At 39.3% G+C, this 17,896-nt stretch overlaps 1 protein-coding gene across 8 annotated transcripts in view; it reads right to left on the minus strand.

Moving 5' to 3' along the window:
- LOC146754996 (receptor-type tyrosine-protein phosphatase T-like) overlaps positions 1–17,896 on the minus strand; it is a 396,275-nt gene that overhangs the window by 210,653 nt on the left and 167,726 nt on the right. For all 8 annotated transcript variants that reach the window (XM_085526589.1, XM_085526588.1, XM_085526587.1 and 5 more), the window contains 4 exons: positions 17,421–17,692; positions 13,201–13,282; positions 10,168–10,283; positions 7,841–8,015 (listed from right to left, as the gene is read on the minus strand). In XM_085526589.1, coding sequence (XP_085382715.1) covers positions 7,841–8,015; positions 10,168–10,283; positions 13,201–13,282; positions 17,421–17,692 — 645 coding nt within the window. The remainder of the gene's footprint in view (positions 1–7,840; positions 8,016–10,167; positions 10,284–13,200; positions 13,283–17,420; positions 17,693–17,896) is intronic.

Raw genomic sequence — 17,896 nt, forward strand, 5'->3', positions numbered from 1 at the left:
GAGGCACCTGCATCCCAATAGAATGAGTTTACTCCCTTCATTTGAAATTCAACCATTTCTCACATAGAAATGGAATCCGTGCTGTTTTGCCAGTTTACTCTGACAGGTTCTCTTATTAATAATGACCATTGCACACTGAGAAATCTAATGAATCTTTGCCCACATTTCATATTAAGTATAGCACTACAATTTTGGGCTTTTTTTCCCCCCTCCTGCAACAGAAAAGATATTTTGATGTAGAAAGGATATCCTTCCTGCGGAGATAACAGCTCATATCCACCAATTATATCTAACAAGTGTCAAAGGTCTCCTAATCATACCAGACTCCTCACCAATATCCAGTACAATGACAGATGGTACTTCAAGTGCCTTCTCTTGAATTAAAAGCACTTAACAGGATTGTAACCACAGCATGGGCAAATTAAGAATAGTTCTAGGTTCCATTTGCCAAGAGGTTTGAAAGTTCATTAATAACTTCCCTACAATTAAAGAGGCAGAAGAAAGATGAGTGGAAGAGAGACAGTTAACGACGCATGTGACTCAAACCTTCTGCTAAATTTCATAGTTGAGTCATAAGGTGGGTGGGGGGGCGTCATTTTGAATTGTAATATCATATGAGCATCACAAGCAATCAGCTGTTAGAAAACACCGTACCTTGGAAAGAAACAAAGAACAATGGAAAGTTCCAGATACATTTTGCATGGTGTACATCTGATCGTCTGAGTTGCCAAGCTATCCTAACTGCAAGAACGTTTCCAGCTAGCAAAGGCTTTTAAGATATCTCCTTAGCATTTGATGCTTTTTTTCCTTCCGATAGCAGCACTCCTGAATTAATTTCTTTGCAGCTGCCTTCAACTTTTCTGATGATTTTAAATGGGCACGGAGAGGGCTGTGTGTTCTGACTGCCAAATATCAACTACAGGCATAACCCAGCAGCTACTAGAAACAGCAGCATAGATTGCAGAACAATTAACAAAGGGACAATTTTGTATTTTGACTATATTTTAGCCACCAAGCAAGAAAGCTAATGGGGACAATAAACAACACTGGCCAAGTAACTGCTACCCCTCCCATCCCTTTAAAAATAAACAAATGAGAATTGGTATTAGCAAGACTACAGACTGTCATATGAATACTACAGAACAACAGAAGCCTCCAGCAGTGAAAGTCCCTCAACATAAGTTAATACGCTGTACGCCCCAGCAGCAATAGATACTTGAAAATTGCATTACTGCTATCTTCCTCCACGATGTAAGGCAGCATGAAATATACGAAATTACCTTGTCTGTACTTTTCAAGCATGAGTGTAATCCTAGGCAGACTGAAACACATTCATTTGTTCTTGCAAGCTTCCCTCCTTCCACCAGCTGAACTGTTTGTTGGGAGCTTTCTCTACAATAGGAAGCTAATAGGTAGATGTTTACTGGAACACTAACCAAAAAACAACATATTATTTCCACCAACTTTTGGACCACATCTTTTATCTTTTATCTGAAGACCAAAACCTTATGTAAATTGTTTTGGCAATTTTAACATACTAAGATTGAAATTGTTATGATTAAACAGCTCATTTATTTACTTCGATTCCCACTTTATCCTTTGTATTTGTCTGATGTGGGGAGACACTTCTCAGAACAGCAGGTAGAAGAATAAGGTTATATAGAAATATGCAGGTCTACATGAATAGCTGATGGAAAAGTCAAGGAATGCCAGGGCAGTCTAGTGAGATGACAAAGTCTATCACACAGCAATGCTTTTCCTTTCATTACTTTTGCTCTTTGGAGATTTCCTCTCCTCTGTTTGGTAGAGGCAGGTAAGAGGGTATAGGACAGGGCACAATTATTTCATACATTCAATACATTCATAACATTAGCTTACTTAAAAGCAGCAAGAAGGCTTCTTCCCACAACAAATCTTGCAGTTACTCAGGTCAAGTTGAGAGGAAAGATTTAAAGAAACAAAACTAAAAACAAACAAGCCTTTTACTAAGTTAATCATTCCTAGCTATTTCTAGAGTCCTCTTCTAGAGAGAGAGAAGATGATAACCCTGGGAGAAGCCTCCTTGCTCCTACAAAGCTGTAACAGCTCTCTCTGCCTAAGACTGGTGAGGACTGCTTGCCCCATGGCTTTCAGCCAGCAGAACAACAGCTCACATGAGCCGTCTGCTCCCTGCACCATCACAACCGGTTCCTGAGATACATCAGGGAGGCTGCAGGTAACCACACTCAGAAAGCACAAGGATTTACTCAAGCTCCTTCACTTCAAAAAGATTGTTTTGTATTCTTTTTTTTTCTACTTGTTATTGCATTTTTATCTTGTATTCAGTTAAGAACTTTATACATCATGAGCATCACGCTTAGAAACATGCATATGAAGAACAATCCTAAGGAACTCAATCCCATGCCTACTTGTCTACCATGCTCAGTCAGGATTAAAACATAACTCCTTAATGCATCTCTAGGAGGAAAACAAACAAATCAAACACCACCAACCTCCACCCCCCCCCTCCAACGCCCAGCCTTCCCCCCATCCCAATCTCCAATTTCTTTCCTATATGCACAATACTGTTAGTTCCTGAAACTCAAGTCAGTGCTGTGACAGGAAAGTTGTATTCATTTCCCAAGTGCCTACAATGAAGATAAAGTTCATACAGCAATCTCTGCTTGCTTAGCTTAGAAACTGAAGAGCTATGGCAGAAAGAAAAGAAATTGGAGACCTGAACTGTCAACAATTAGCTTAGGAAATGTCCTTGTATCACAGCTGTAGCTTTGTATTCTTCCCGGAAACACCCATTCTAATTCACACATCCTTGGCTAACGTAAACACTGAAAACAAGGAATACAAACATGGCAACACGACTGCAAGTCCACATTGCACAGTGCAGCTCTGAAAAATGGATCCAGTCTATAATATCATGTATGTCTATCAATCAGCTCCCAAGAAAGGCTTCATTTCCAGTTCTATTTTGGAGGTTAAACAGAAGGAGAAGGAAATATTTTCTTTTGAAATAACACGTATCATTCTTTCTAACTGCCTATTTCTATGAAACAACGGCTTTGTCCTCAGCGCTCTCCCCTCCTCCAAAAGCTATTAAGGCAGAGTGAAAGGAGAGGAAGCAAAGCTCTCAGTGAGAGGGAATGAGTGTTCAAAATCTCATCTCCCCTTTTCTCAGCACACAGACATCCAATGATTAGATCTGAGTTAAAGCAATAGCTATTGGACAACACCAAACTAGATGATTAAAACAGAGTGAAGAGTTCGAGTAATTATTAGCCAGATTTGAACACCAGGGTTTGGAGCATTGCATTCCCTACATCACTGTGACTACAGAGGAATAAAGGAATGGCAGCAGCTTCTTCAGGCACCCCGCAACCACAAAGTCAGTTTCTCATGTTCACTAATTTCATAACCTTCACAAATGGTTCACATCCACACATACACTCTGTGGTAATCCAAAAGAGCAACATTAACACACACCCGATCAAATCTACACTTAACTTCTCCTGGTGCTGCACACATTAACTCTGCAGACAATCCAGTTGTGTAAAAAGGCAAAGAGAGAACATGAGAGTGTGAGAGCATGAAGCCTGAGGAAAGCCCTCCCCATCACAGCTTTCCTGATACCGCTGACAGTGCCAACGAGAGATGCTTCCCTGTTCATAAAGTGATAACGTGCAGGACCTTGATTAATGCATATTACTCAGGCAGATGAATTCAAATCTACTCAGCAACTTTCACAACCTGGATGAGCCCGATTAATAGCCGTGAGGCACGAAAATTCCTATCTGAATTTCTGCACACTATAAAAAAATATTTTAACAGTGAAATCTAAAAAGCATTTATTTCCGACCATAGATGAGTTTCTCACCTAAATGGCTCCAAGTGAGGGGCCAGGTTAGGATCTTCCAGCTACTCTCAGGCAAAAGAAGATGACTGCAACATTGCTACTATTCTTATCAGTACCCCCAGCCCAGGGATCTGAGTACTGTTATGGCAATAGTTGCTATATTATCTTGTGATGGCAAGGGTATTATGATACATTTAATGAGTACTTTTCATACCAGTATCCTAAGGTACAAAATTATACATGTACTGTGGATGAATATGAAGTGAAAGACTATGGAGTTTATGGTCACAGAATCAAAGAATGGGTTGGAAGGGACCTTTAAGATCACCTCCTTCCAACCCCCTGCTGTAGGCAGGGACACCTCCCTCTAAGCCCAGGTTGCTCAGCCCCATCCAGCCTGGCCCTGAATGACGGCAGGGAAGGGGCATCCACAGCCTCAATGGGCAACCTGTGCCAGTGTCTCACCAGCCTCGCAGTAAGGAATTTCTCCCTGATATCACATCTAAATCAGCTTTAAACTGGAAGAGGGCAATTTCTGCTCATCCTGTCACTACAGGCCCCCATAACAATGTCATCCTAAGGAAGTACATTGAAGTCAATTGTATTTTCAGTCCAGATGCAAGCTCTAATCTGCAGTACATGCATAATGCCATATAATATACTTTCATATCTACACTCCCACTTGTTTCACCCAAGCAGACCTATGGAGGGCCTGATGCAACATCTCTATGGCCAGATCCAGCCTGGATCAGATGTGCGAGACATATCTTTATTTCTTATTTTTTTTAGGCTTTGGAAAGTTCTTTTTCCTAATAGTTCTTCCTGAAGCTTAATAATTAATTGAAACTACTCTGGATACAACTCCAATGGTACATACTGAGACTGGTCAAAATGCAGGTAGAGGTTGTCTACTTCATAATTTTTAATAGTGAATTTGCAAGGTATATCTCTATATATTTAATACTTAACCACATACATAGGTATTTTGTCTTAATGCATAATTATTTATTGTTATTTGTTGTCTTGACAGGCATCAGACCAGAAAAGAATTAGAGAAAAAACAGTAAGCAACACTGGGGAAAAAAACAACAACCCACCTCTCCCTCTGGCATCATTGCAAGTATCAGCTTCATGTCTGAAAACCTCAAGAAAAAAGTGACTGATAAACAGATGAGCTGTCCCAAACATCACATGGATGACAGAAAGCCACTCAGCTAAGGAACAGACTGTCTTACATCTGTGTTGAGTAATCAAACACTATAAAAATCAACAAAGGCAAAACTGAAGGGAAAAAGAACATATCCTGAGAGGTCTGTAAAGGGGTTTTGTCGCATACTGCAACTCCTGTTGTGGCAGCATAGAACAGATCTCATAAAAATCATCAGGTAGCAATAAAATGATCTCAAGGGACCTGCTGGTGAGCCAAGACTGCAAAAACAAACAGGTTCAAGAAAAAAGAAGTTACAAATTTCTACCACTCATTAATTTGGGCACTCAAACTACCTGAAATGGATCAGAAAAATAAATCGCAAACAACTTGCCAATACAAACACACGCACAGTTTAAAATGTTATTCACACTCCCACATGAAGTAAGAGGCTTTCTGGAAGGACACTCGAATTGTATCATTAATACAGATCTCACGTGTTCAGATCCTGGACAGTTTTGTAGTATTTTAAACAATCTTTACACAAGCAAAATATGCATTTATTTCAGAATATGGATAACTGCCATGCAGCTTTTACTTAAAAGAAAATTACGGACTAGAAGCATTCCATCTGCATGCGATCAGTACAGCAAGATGTAGAAGCTCTAGGATACTCGAAGCCTGCCCTACACAAAATTACTGTATGAGAGACTGTGAAAGTTAAGAAATAGAGGAGAGCTATTTTCCAGAGGAGCACCAAAGGATGGTAAGGTGTGCAGATGGAAATGATGGGTTTTGCAGGCTTTGTGATTACGATTCTGAAGTGCAAAGAGAAGAACAGATTTACTGCCACTTACAGAAGGTATTTGCACAGACAGTGAACAGCTCTGCAGTGGCAGTTCTCTAGCATTCTCAGTATTGGAAATATAATGTCCACATAGTCACGTATGAAAACCGAAGGGGCTGGTTTGTGTTTAATATCACTGGTTTATTTGCTGAAAGAAGTATCTACGGTTCCAATTTCAAGTGTTGAGGTAGTAAATGTATTTCAAATAAAGATTCCTCAATCTGTGTCTACTAAACTATGCAGCATCAAGAACTGTAAATCACTTTCTCATTGCTGTAATAAAATATCTTACGGCTAAGGGAAGCAAACAGATCTTCACATGAGAAAGATATATAGATAGTTTTTTCAACCTTGACCTTTGTTGAAAAAATCCTACATGATTTTATGTTCAGCTAACTGGGAAAAAGCATGTGAGGCAAAGAATTAGCTTGGATTTAGTAGGTTTAGGGACAGGACTATCAATTGAGCAGAACTTCAATTACAGACTAATTTAATGTATACCCAAGTACATTACTGCAATTCAATAAACATCTCTTCAGAATTAAACAATTCCAATTTGCTTTCATTTCAGTCTGTATATATGTGTTGCGAATTTGCTATTACCCACGCTAAAATTAGCCAGACTAGAAGTACTCATCCATGCAATCCCAGTGTTTCACAGTGCTGCATCAAGCTAACCTCAAATGAACCACTTAACTTTGCCTGCTTACTAATACAGCAGCACAGAGCAGAGGAGTGTGCCTTCCCATAACAATATTCCTCTCCTCAAGTTTCTCTGCCTAGGTGTCTGCCTGGGTAATTCAGCAGTGAGTCTACCAATGTCCATCATGTTGGATGTCCAGCCATTCACATTTACAACTCACTCTTCTATTTTTCTCCTCCTCATACTGTTAAACATGAAAGTGTCAGGCACATGCCCAACTCTGCATACTCTAATATTGGTTGCTCTGGAAGACTGCCTTCCCTCTACTTAACAATTTTACAGTACCAATATGCTGCTTTTGGCAACTCGATTTCATTTTAATCATAAGTTAACTCCTCTAACAAGTGAGATAGTAGATAATTTGGTGGGAATTAAAAGCATTTCGCACCTAATCTGAACATTCTCTTCATGATCAGTGTAGCCTGAATATCTACAACATTGGATATTTAAAACATTGTGAAGGTGCTAGTGCTAAGTGACAGAAAAAGTTGCTAAAAAAGTACTACAGTAGAACAAAGTGATCTCATGTCTCCAACAGTCCTCTATCTCCATAACGTACAAAAGTTTTGATCAATAAAACTATATTCTCTGAGAAGATTCCTTCCACCCACATCAGTATTGCCTTCAATAGACACTAAAGCAGTCTAAGGGGAGACTGTCACCTTCTGGTTTGTTCTCCTAAGACACAGTGAGCATCCTTGTGGTGCAGCTTGGGTAACATTAATAAAGCAGCGCAGTAAATAGCATTTCATTCCGTGCATCATGGATGTTCTTAAGCAAATAGCACCTTGCACGTGTCAGGCACAGCATCACCTCCTGAATCACAGTTAATAAGAGAGCTGAAACCTCCAGCTTCCATTAAGAGCTACTGATATCTGTACTGTGTGCTTCAGGACATCAACAGAATCATTCCAGATCACCTGCACCCAACAGTCTTGAACAGACTCTTCTGACATGCAACACTACCATAGGATTATTTGTGTCTGATGAAATGTAAAGCAAGCCAGATGAAGCTGACTGACAGATAAACTATTCTGCTGACTGCATTAAAATTATCCACAGCTACCATACATTACTTCAAGAGCTCATGAAGAAGGCTGTATTCAGATAAAGCTTTGATTCAAATACTTGTTTTAAGAAAATGATTGAAATTCATGTCACTTTTACCCATTTTTCCTACTTGAATCTAATAGGATTGAAAGAAAGAAAGGCCCAATAGGACGTCAAATTTTACACACAGTTGACACAGGAGGAAACGCTCAACTAACACCAAGTTGCTGTATTAATACAACTTACCTTTCACTATTAGTTCTGCATAATTTGAAACTCCAGATCCTCCATCTGAGCGAATGACACACCGGTATTTGCTGATGCTGCGCTGCGAAGTGTCAGCAACGCTGACGGTAGCAGAGAAACGCCTGTGGTTGACAACTCGAGTAACCATTAATGCTGTGTCCCTCCCATTCCACTGCTGTGGAGACAGATGAAAACAACTCACATCACAAAGGCACACAAATTATTCATTCTTCGTTACTCTTAAAACTGCTCAGACCTTCACTAGGTTAGATTTTGTACGAGTACAATTCATTCAGGAAAAGACAGCTGGTAACGTCCCTGAAAAATTTACAGGCTTTCTGGGTTTTATGAAGTAGTGGGCTTAAATGTTCTTATATATTTAAGTTTTTTGTATCTACTTAAATTCTGACATATTTTTGTGCGTTTGATGTGTTATGTATACTGAAAAGCCTGGAGAGTGACAGCTAAGACTATTCGTACTGGGTATATCCAGAAGCTTATCCAGGACATGAAAATACTACAAATGAATGCATTTTGTACTCCTGTGAAAATACTATAAGTGAACAGATTTTATAAACCTGTCATTTTCAGGCATAAAACTTTGTTTCCAGAACAATTTAAATACATTGCTTGGATGAACAGCAATGTTTATATGTCCAGCAATCCTCAATAAATCTTTCTCCACCAATGCCATGCAGCATTTTCCCAACTGGAAAAGTGACAGATGATGAATTAACTGGAAATCAGCATAAACACCTGAACTTGCTCAGTTGGTCTATTTTATTAGAAACCTCAATGGAAAACACAGAGTCATTGTGCCAGTTTCCAGTAATCAATTTTGGGAAGTATTTCCAAGGCTGTTTTCATTAAATCCTCCAGTTTAAAAGAATGGAAACCAGGATCCCCCTACCAATGATGATTTCCTCCCAAATCCCTTCTTCTCTTTGGAAAAAAGGTTCACAGTGCTTCAGATCAGAAGTTTTTTCACACACATATAATCTTTCCGTGGAAAGATTTCACAGAAATAATTCAAAAAAAGATATAGAATAAGCCAAAATATGTTTCTGTTAATGCTAAAAGTACAACATAGGCCAATAGTTTTCAGGCTAAAAGGTATATTTTAAGATAACAGCTTTAATAATGTACAGTTAGAATGACTGTTATTTTTACAGAACGCCAACCACATTTCTCACCAACACAATCTTTTTCCCGGTATTAATTTTTGTTTACACCATTAGTAAACTGATTCTTGCCTGAGTATTTAGACTAGTGCAAGGTGGAATGATACAAAGATGGTAACAGATATTCAGAAGGTTATTTATGAGGAAAAACTCACTAATATGGATGCCTTCACTGGGAAATGCTGAAGCAACCTCCACCAGGGTGCAATCTCCAAGAGATACTGCCTCAGTGGTGGTCAGCCCTTAAATGAGGTCTAGAGGAGGTGGAGTCAAGCTCCACCCCTTCTGGGACCACAGCTAAATTAGTCTCACCTGTGCTCCCACAGCTGACCTAACATTTGCCTCAGCTGATTAATCAGAGGTTCAGGCTGTGATTACCAATTTCAAACAATTTTCAACTCAACTATCTTCAAAGTCTCCAGAAGAACTCTAGTATAGAATATGGCAATGCTGGAACTCCACAGAGCCAAGTACTCCAAAGGGCACAAGTAATAACTTTGTCCTTCACTGGCAAACAGCACTCCACCCTTCCAGTTTGCTAAAAGCTCCATTTCTAACTCCAGAACTGAAAATCACTTCAGTTTGTCACTACGTGAATAGCACAACACAGTTTTTGAAGTCCAACCAGTAGAATGAAAATAGACACAAAGAGAAGGAACTCTTTGGTCATTTAGTGAGCAACCAGAGGAACATTCTGCTATCAATATAGAGCCAATGCAGAGCAAAAGCCAACGGAAACTGGGAGGAAGAAACAAAATGAGTACAAACTGGCTTTGTCCTTTTATAACATACCTTAAGGAATGTTTTCATCTCAACATACTTCCCTCAGCCTTTGTCAACAATATTTTTGGAGGGCAAAAGGAAAGAAGACCAAAAATTAAGCAGAAGGGAGGGATTATTGCACCTGTTCTGCCTTTTCTTTTTTATGAAGGAGTACTTACAGGTCTGAAGATGTATGTTTAGAACTAACATTTTGCTGGCCACTTTTTCCATCTTCTGAAGCACAGTTCTGCATTTTATCATCTTGAATTCTGATCTGGAAACAACTCAAGGCAGTTCTCAAAGGATTTTGATGATAAACATTTGCCCCACCACCCTGCTGTCCTCTGTCTATTTATTTTACTTGAAAAAATTGCATCACTTTACCTGAAGCCAGAGTTTGTCATGCTGGGACCACTTCCCCCCGGCAATGCACTGGAATGTCGCATTCTGTCCCACATTAACCTCCACATTCTGAAGCCGTAAGAAATGAGGTGCTTTTCCTAACAAGAAATGCAAAGAATAGGAAGGGTAGAGCAAGGCAGCGATTGTGTTACACCAACACAGATATCAGAACAAAGCAAGTCATCCTACTCCTGACAAAGAGATTTAGCAAAATAAAGCTGTCCCTCAGTACTGAGCTACTTGGTGCAGAGCAAGGGGATCTTACAGATCTTTCATGGTCACCAAAGCAATTTGTTACTCCCTTCTATTAAGAGTAACTGAGAACATTTTTTCTCTTTAGGAAACTGTGGCTCTACCAAGGGCAAAATGAAATGAAATTGAGGTTGTCAAGTGTGGCTGGCCAAAACAAATTTGTATAAAGAATTTTCTCCTTTCAATTGTATTGACTATCAAATACATCCTGTAACTGTGGAGTAACAATGCCGCTGATATAAAATCACTGATATTAAATGAAACATTGATATTACTGATAAGTGTTGGATTGCTGCACTGGTTAATAACGCCAATATCTGCTTTTTGATGACAATAAATTCAGTATTCGTTCAACACTAAACCACCAACATCCAAATGCTGATATCACCAACATAGTTTGTGACAGCAGAAAAAGATCATCTGATTAGCTTTGTGCTTGCTGGGCTTCAGAAGGAAGTTTGTGCACCAACCAAATACTCTCAGAGTAGGACACACAACAGCCTTCTAATACAGTAAGGGTCAGCATTTTTCAACTTCATCTTTACCTTTTGGATATAAGTAGCCAAGGAATTACATATTTTCAGAGCGCAAACTAACCTACATTTTTCTATTGGAATTAAATAGGTTCAGAAGATGTAGGCATGTGTGTGCAGGAAGCCTGGCAAATAGATGGTTGTCTACTACAGGCACATGAACAGAAAACCCTTGCCCGCATGCTACGTCAGAGGTTTTTATCAAATTCCTGTGCCACATTCTCCATATGCCCAGTTTGCTGACAACTCAAGCAAAGTGCAGGGATTCTGTACTATCGTGCTTTCTAGGGGTCAGAGCAGCGTGTCAAAGCCAACTGGTAAACCACCTCTGGGTGACAGGCAGCAAAGCAAGTACTATGTGCTGCTTGCAGGCTATTTAGGAGTGACTTCTGCCTATGTTCAGGTATGAGTGAGCTCCAAATCAGGCACATATAGCCACACCAGCCTCAAAACTAAAACATAACACCAATAATTTCAAGTGCCATTCAGGCTCAATCAGAAGCTTCCTCATTCCTGTGCTTTGAGTTTTAACAATTGTAAAATGAACCCGAGGGGCAAAGTAAGTCTGTACAGTGTCACTACTGAACAGCAAAGACAACACTGGGAATCAGACAGAAGTATTTGCAAAGACTGCAGAGAACTCATAGCTTGTAGGGACCTGCACACACTGCAGGTTGCCAACTGATTTCAAATGCACTGGATATAGTCTGAGTAATTCCAGCTTTGGGTCACCAAGATTGCATTTAATTTTCCAGAGGAACCTGCATGTACTTGGAGATGGAGTTTTAAACATCAGTTTTAATAATTCACCAAGCAGGATTTGGGGTTGCTATATATTTTTTAATCCCATAACCTTCTTGTCTTTGCCTCACAGTTGGTTCTGTGGCCTCTTTCCCAGTAAAGGGATCAGTCACCACCAAACATGCTTTGGAATGCATACACATCATTTGGGGGATTTGTTTGGAGGCTGCCAGTTATCAGCAACATCTGGTCAACACAGATTGTAAGTATTTCTTAATGAAGTAAATACACCCAAAGGCCCGAGGAACAAGCACATGGTAAATACAAATATAATTCAGTTAAACTGCAATTAACCATACTGCAGTTATCAGAAATGTCCTGTTAAACTTGAGCAGAGCCATGTACCTCACATTGCGAATGGTTGCTATTCTTTGAAATAAAATGGGTGAACCTCACCCACAGAATTTTGTTTGGAAGAGCTGCTGCTCATTTACTGAAACTAAGAACCAGTGAAAGGGGCTGTTAAAGCTCCAACCTGATGGGGGTGGTGGGCTACCTTCCCAAAGGACATCAGGCCACCTGGAAATACTACAGCATCAAAGTTATAAACAAACCTAAATATAATAAGCCAAAGTATCACCCATAAATTCAATTTAATCTGCTACATAACAATTAATAATTCAAGCACTAAAAGACATTAATTTATTATGGATTACTTTTTAAAAATACTATATTTTAAAGAGATATGTCTAAACTCATCAATGAACATGAAAGCTGTTAAAAATCTGTATGCCCCATACACAGTGTAGGAATACAAAAGTCCTTGAGCCTCTCAGTAGATGCACAGAGAAACCAAAGAAGTGCGCACACAAATGTAGAGGCTTAATGTCTCTCTATGCTGGAAAAATGTAAGCTGGGCATAGTACAGCTAAGGTAGGAGAAACAGAACAAATATTTCTGAACAGTGTAATGAACCTGCATTAGTTTTCGTTGCTGTGTAAGTCTAAATGAGATTTATTTATTAAATAACTCATGCAGAATCAAAAACCTTTCTTTTGAGAGATACCTTTAGGATATGTCTTTTCTTATTTTACTACTTTATATATCGAACCAATTTGTCTTATTTCCTTAAGTTAACCACGCAGGACATTATCAGAAACATTTAGATCTTTTCCTACAGCAGAACAATTCCGAAACAACAAAACAGAGTTTTATGTTCTTGTGACTCTTCTACAATGAGAAACTTCCACAAACATCCTGGCACAAGTGACCGACTCAGAGCACCTTTGCCTTTTGCACAAATTGTCAAGTTATTTAATTGCACAAGGCTGGCTGTCTTTAGTTGTTTTGGGGGATACCAAAACAGAAGAGATTTTACAGTTGGCACTATTGGATAAGTCACAACTTAAGACTGCCAAGCCCAGTATTATAGACTGCAAAGCCTGGTATTTAACGCATTGAGACGGTTAGAAGAACAAAGAATACTCACTGCATGGATGGGCAAGAACTCTGACTTCATCCACAGCTATGTACCCTGGATGTCCTTTCAAAGAGACAGATTCAAATATCACCTGAAATACAAAGAAAAGGTTTTCTTAGAAAGAACTGCACTAGTCATTTGGCCAGTCACCACATTCCACTCCTATTCCAATGTCTGATACATTCAAAGCATTTTATCATTAATAACAAAGGGGTACCTATGCAATACAGCATGAAGACACATGTCAAAGACAGAAAATCAATTTGACACAGATAACAAAAAGAGCAATATTAATTAGGATTAGTGAGAACTATGTACTGCTTCCATTTGGAAGAGCAAAGAAACCAATTACACACGTGTGCAATTACATCTGATTTGAAGTGTTCTATAAGTACAATACAAATACTGTGTGCAAAGAGTTTGGGGCAGGGCAAGGGGACTCTGGGAGACTGGTAAAATTCAAACTAATTAACTATTGCCAAATAAGCAAAATAAAATTCAGGAAAAAAACAGTATTAAATGCTGTAAAGTTTACAAGGACAAAGCTAATTAATGTGTTCAGCTGGCACAGTTACTACTACTGCAGCAGCCACTGTTTTTGCAGGATAATTCGTGACTATCAAAATCATTACCGGAACACCATTAAGTTTGTTAACTACTAAAAGCCAGTCTTCAACACTGCTATTCCCACTTTAAATAAAATTTGGCATTCCTAGCCTGTCACTATTGAGCCTTTTCTTCATCTCCTCCATTGGAAGATGTAAATCAACAAAAGATTCAGCTTTTTGAATGCCGACCACCACAGCTCAAGCTACAAAAGTGGAGCAGCATGTACTTCATAATCAGGTTGCCATTAATCATTTTGCTTTGCATTTGGGCTTCCATAATTTAGTTTCTACTTATATTCCCATGATATCTTAAGATCTACTCCCTCAGTTCAAAGCATTCCAAGTGGGAGCACTCCTGAAATAAGCCCTTTAGAAAAATGCCATGATAAAAACAGGTAGAATAAAGAAATAAAGGGGAAAAAACAAAGTAAGAAAAGCTCAGGTGCTAGCAATATAAACAGAGTTCTGCAGCAGATAAAGGTGGGCAAAAAATAGGTTGTCCGAAGGATAAGAGGAGGTAGCAAATATCTGGAAGATGATCAAACCATCAATAAATGTTTCCTGTGTTCAAGAATACTTTCTAAGGACTGTATAAACAAGGAATAGAATGCATGTCCTCAGTATGGAAATGACAATTTATTTGATAAATGAAAATTCATTCATGATAAACACGGCACTTACTGCTAAGGTCACACAGCAATTACTGTGACTCCCTTCAGACTAGGATTAAACTGCGCCTTCATAGCCACCAAACTTTACTTTGCTTATCTTATAGCTGAGAAGTTACAAGCTTTGCTGAATTACTACCTCAATTTCCTGAAAGCCAAGAACTTGGAAAGAATAATTCCCCGCTTCTTTGAGGTAAAAACAAACACATAGCGGACTGACCTCTGTTAATTAGTGACACAGTTCAGTGTCTTTAATAGAGCACAAAATAACCTAAACCTTGAGTCGGTAGCAGCTGTGTCAGCTTCTAAAAAGACCATGGATTTAATCTTCACATTGCTGCCAAAATCACTGACAAGAGCAGAGGGTCTCAATTCACACTGCTTTGTTTGGACAGCTATTTTATTACCTTTTTAACTCTACTCTCAGATCTCTTTATTTCTCAGTTCAGATTTCCACACTGTTCTCACCCTTTTATACAGTTTTGCACCACTTCAGCCCTGTCAGAGTGGGCAGAGCAGAAGCACCTGGGCTGAAGAACAAGTGTTTAATACTTAACATTTTTGGAAGTTCTCAGAAATTAATATAATTCGCAAATGCAAAGTTTGGCTCTTCAACATTCTTAAATGCTCCTGAGAACTGCAAATACCAAGATTCATTTCATGTTTCCTTACCCATAAACAAACCCACATTTCACTGCTGCTATCTACCAGCAATGTCTGTGTTAGTGATGTAGCGTGGCTCATCTGTCGTGGTACGACAGACTTCTTCAGGCATGGATCAATACAGTACACAGGATCAGTACATCAAAACACCCCTTCCTGGCAGACTGTAGTGCTGTGCTCAGTGCATTCTGGGACTAAGTTAATCCTCGTGGCATGCAGTAATTCAAGAGCACACGTCTTACCTTTCTCCTAGAGCTATTATAGATTTTTCTCACTACACTACAAACGCTCGCAGACTGGGAATCCAGGCACAACTAACTCATGGGCAGAGCTGATAAACCTCTACCACCATCACATTAATACCTCAGCAGAGTGCTTCTGGATGTAGGTGACTCATACAACCCTTGTGCAGAATTGCCAGACCCAAACCACGACCCTCTGGCAATAGGCCTAGCACTGGTTTGCTGCTACTCACACCTCCAAAGCTCTGGGCACTTGTCAATACCTTGCATCCTGGGCAGTTGGCTTCAGATTTCTCAATGCACACAGCAATTACTGATGGTGTAATTGTTGGGTATTAAGAAAATAAACATTTTTTTTGACGTAGATTTCATTATTTAGGAGAAATACTTTTTTCCCCCCTGTGTTACCTTGTACTTTTGAAATACAGAATATCCATTCAGGCCTCTTCTGCACAAACTGTTCTCCGGGCGTGCAGTTTTGATTTAAAGTTGACAAATAACACTCTCACAGCATAATCTGGATTGTGAGTGTCAATGAGACGTTCCCCAGGCAGCGGTACACAGAAGCTTTTATCACCATGCCACCTCTGGACTCCTTCAGCCACAAGTGTTACGATGTAACCAACAGTAATTTTGATAAAATTCCATGATTGCATTTCCCCCCCACTTTTGAGAGCTTAAAGTTTTCTTTCTTTTTTTCTTTTTTTCCTTAAACATAGAGAGTCACTAGATTGCAGAAACCAATGGACAAAATTAGGGACCAAGGACAGAGCAGACTATCAGATCCCTGACAACATTTTAAGAGCCATACTTTAGCAGAGGGAAATTAGAACTTTATCCATCATAAAGGTGAGGCTCAGGAGAGGGAGAGAAAAAGAGAGAGAACATTTGCATTTTCTGGGCAGGAACCACTCCCAGGCAGTCACTGCTGCCTTTAGGCTCTTCGTTTTTGCACAGCGGTGCAAAATTCTTCTTTGATTTAAAGGATTTTCTTCCTCGGGAAAAGCAAACCTGACCTCTAAAAAAACTTGCAAAAGATGTAATGAGGTTCAGGAAGTCTGGTATTGGTATATCTAACAGTTGGATCTCGTAGTTTGAGATCAGACTGTCTTTTCCAGGTTTTTCAAGCACTGATTACCTGGGTGAAAGATCATTTCTGTTCTCTCTGTACAGCACCTACTACGAAGCAGATTCTGGTTGATGTTAATATGAAAGTAGTATTGATCACTTTAATATGATTTCAGAGCGAGTGACAAGTTGTGCACAGCCCTTAAAACACCACTTCCAGTGCATTTGCATCTCTTTATCCCATATTCCCCTTCACCCTGTACAGTGTACTCTTATCTATTCTGCTGAAATCCTTGGCTCCTTTTTGGAGGCAGAACATTAAAGTGTTCTACTTTAGCTCAGATTTTACAGACCTACTACCCAGTTATTTAAAAAAAAAAAAAAAAAAGCTTTTCTTCCTACTGTTTTCTATCCGTAGAGCATTCAATGCCTTTTCATAGTTTCTTTTACTGTAATTCCCATCTCACTCATGCTCTTTTTTCTTACACTATAATATGTATTTCTCCTTTTCCTGCAAGGTGTAGGGTGCAATTACCTCCCAGGCACTGTTTTTTTTCCCTTGAATGTAAAACGATAAAAATCAGAAGATAAGAGTTCTCATGTCTTCACTGCTTAACAAGGAGTATATGAGTCCATTGTGTGCATGGGAAGTGCCAATCCAAGTCCGTTTACATGCATATTTCATGATACATAAGTGGGTTCTAACTTTCCAATAATTTACTTCACCTGCCCAGCTTTTCCTCTGTGACCTGAGAACATATGTAAAGAAAAAGGGTGAGAAGAATTAAGTCAAGATGTCTCTATCATCTCTTGCTATAAAACTGTCATATGAAAACTCTATCTGATGCAAAAAAAAAAAAAAATGCGGGGAAAAAAAGCTGTATTTAATTCTCAGAAGACTTATTGCTAACAACAGCTCATAGCTCACACCCAGCCAGACACTCAATGGAAACAGACAGAGAAATACTGTGAACTCATACCTGATAAAAATGCGGCCAGAAAGTACTGATGGCAAGCTCTGCCTTCACCCATCCTTCTGTTACAACCCCTGAGACATTCCATATGGGATTGCCCTGTGGTCCTCCGTTCACTTTCACGTAGACATTCAGAGAGCCAGGACTCGAACGATCTCTGCTGGACAAGTAATAATGGAAATCGATGCAATGTGTGTCATTTTCCTTCAACGTGGGCAAAAGTAAGTGAGCTTTCTGCCCGGATGTCCGTCCAGAGCTGTTCACCATCATGAAGGAGCCTGTACACAGACAAGGGAAAAAAGAATGAATACTAAACATCTGCTGAGCTCTTTCAGTTAAAGCAGATTCCCTAGAAAAGTCAATGATTCCTTTAGAAGCCAGCAAACAAAACAGTTCCTCCTAAGAACTCAAACTAGCTATTTTATGCTAGTTGTTAGGTAACAGAAAAGAAAGGAGATCTAAATTACAGGGTATAAATACAA

This window comes from Coturnix japonica, chromosome 37 (assembly GCF_054131305.1).
Source record: "Coturnix japonica strain WE chromosome 37, WE-NBRP24, whole genome shotgun sequence".
Lineage (NCBI taxonomy): Eukaryota > Metazoa > Chordata > Aves > Galliformes > Phasianidae > Coturnix > Coturnix japonica.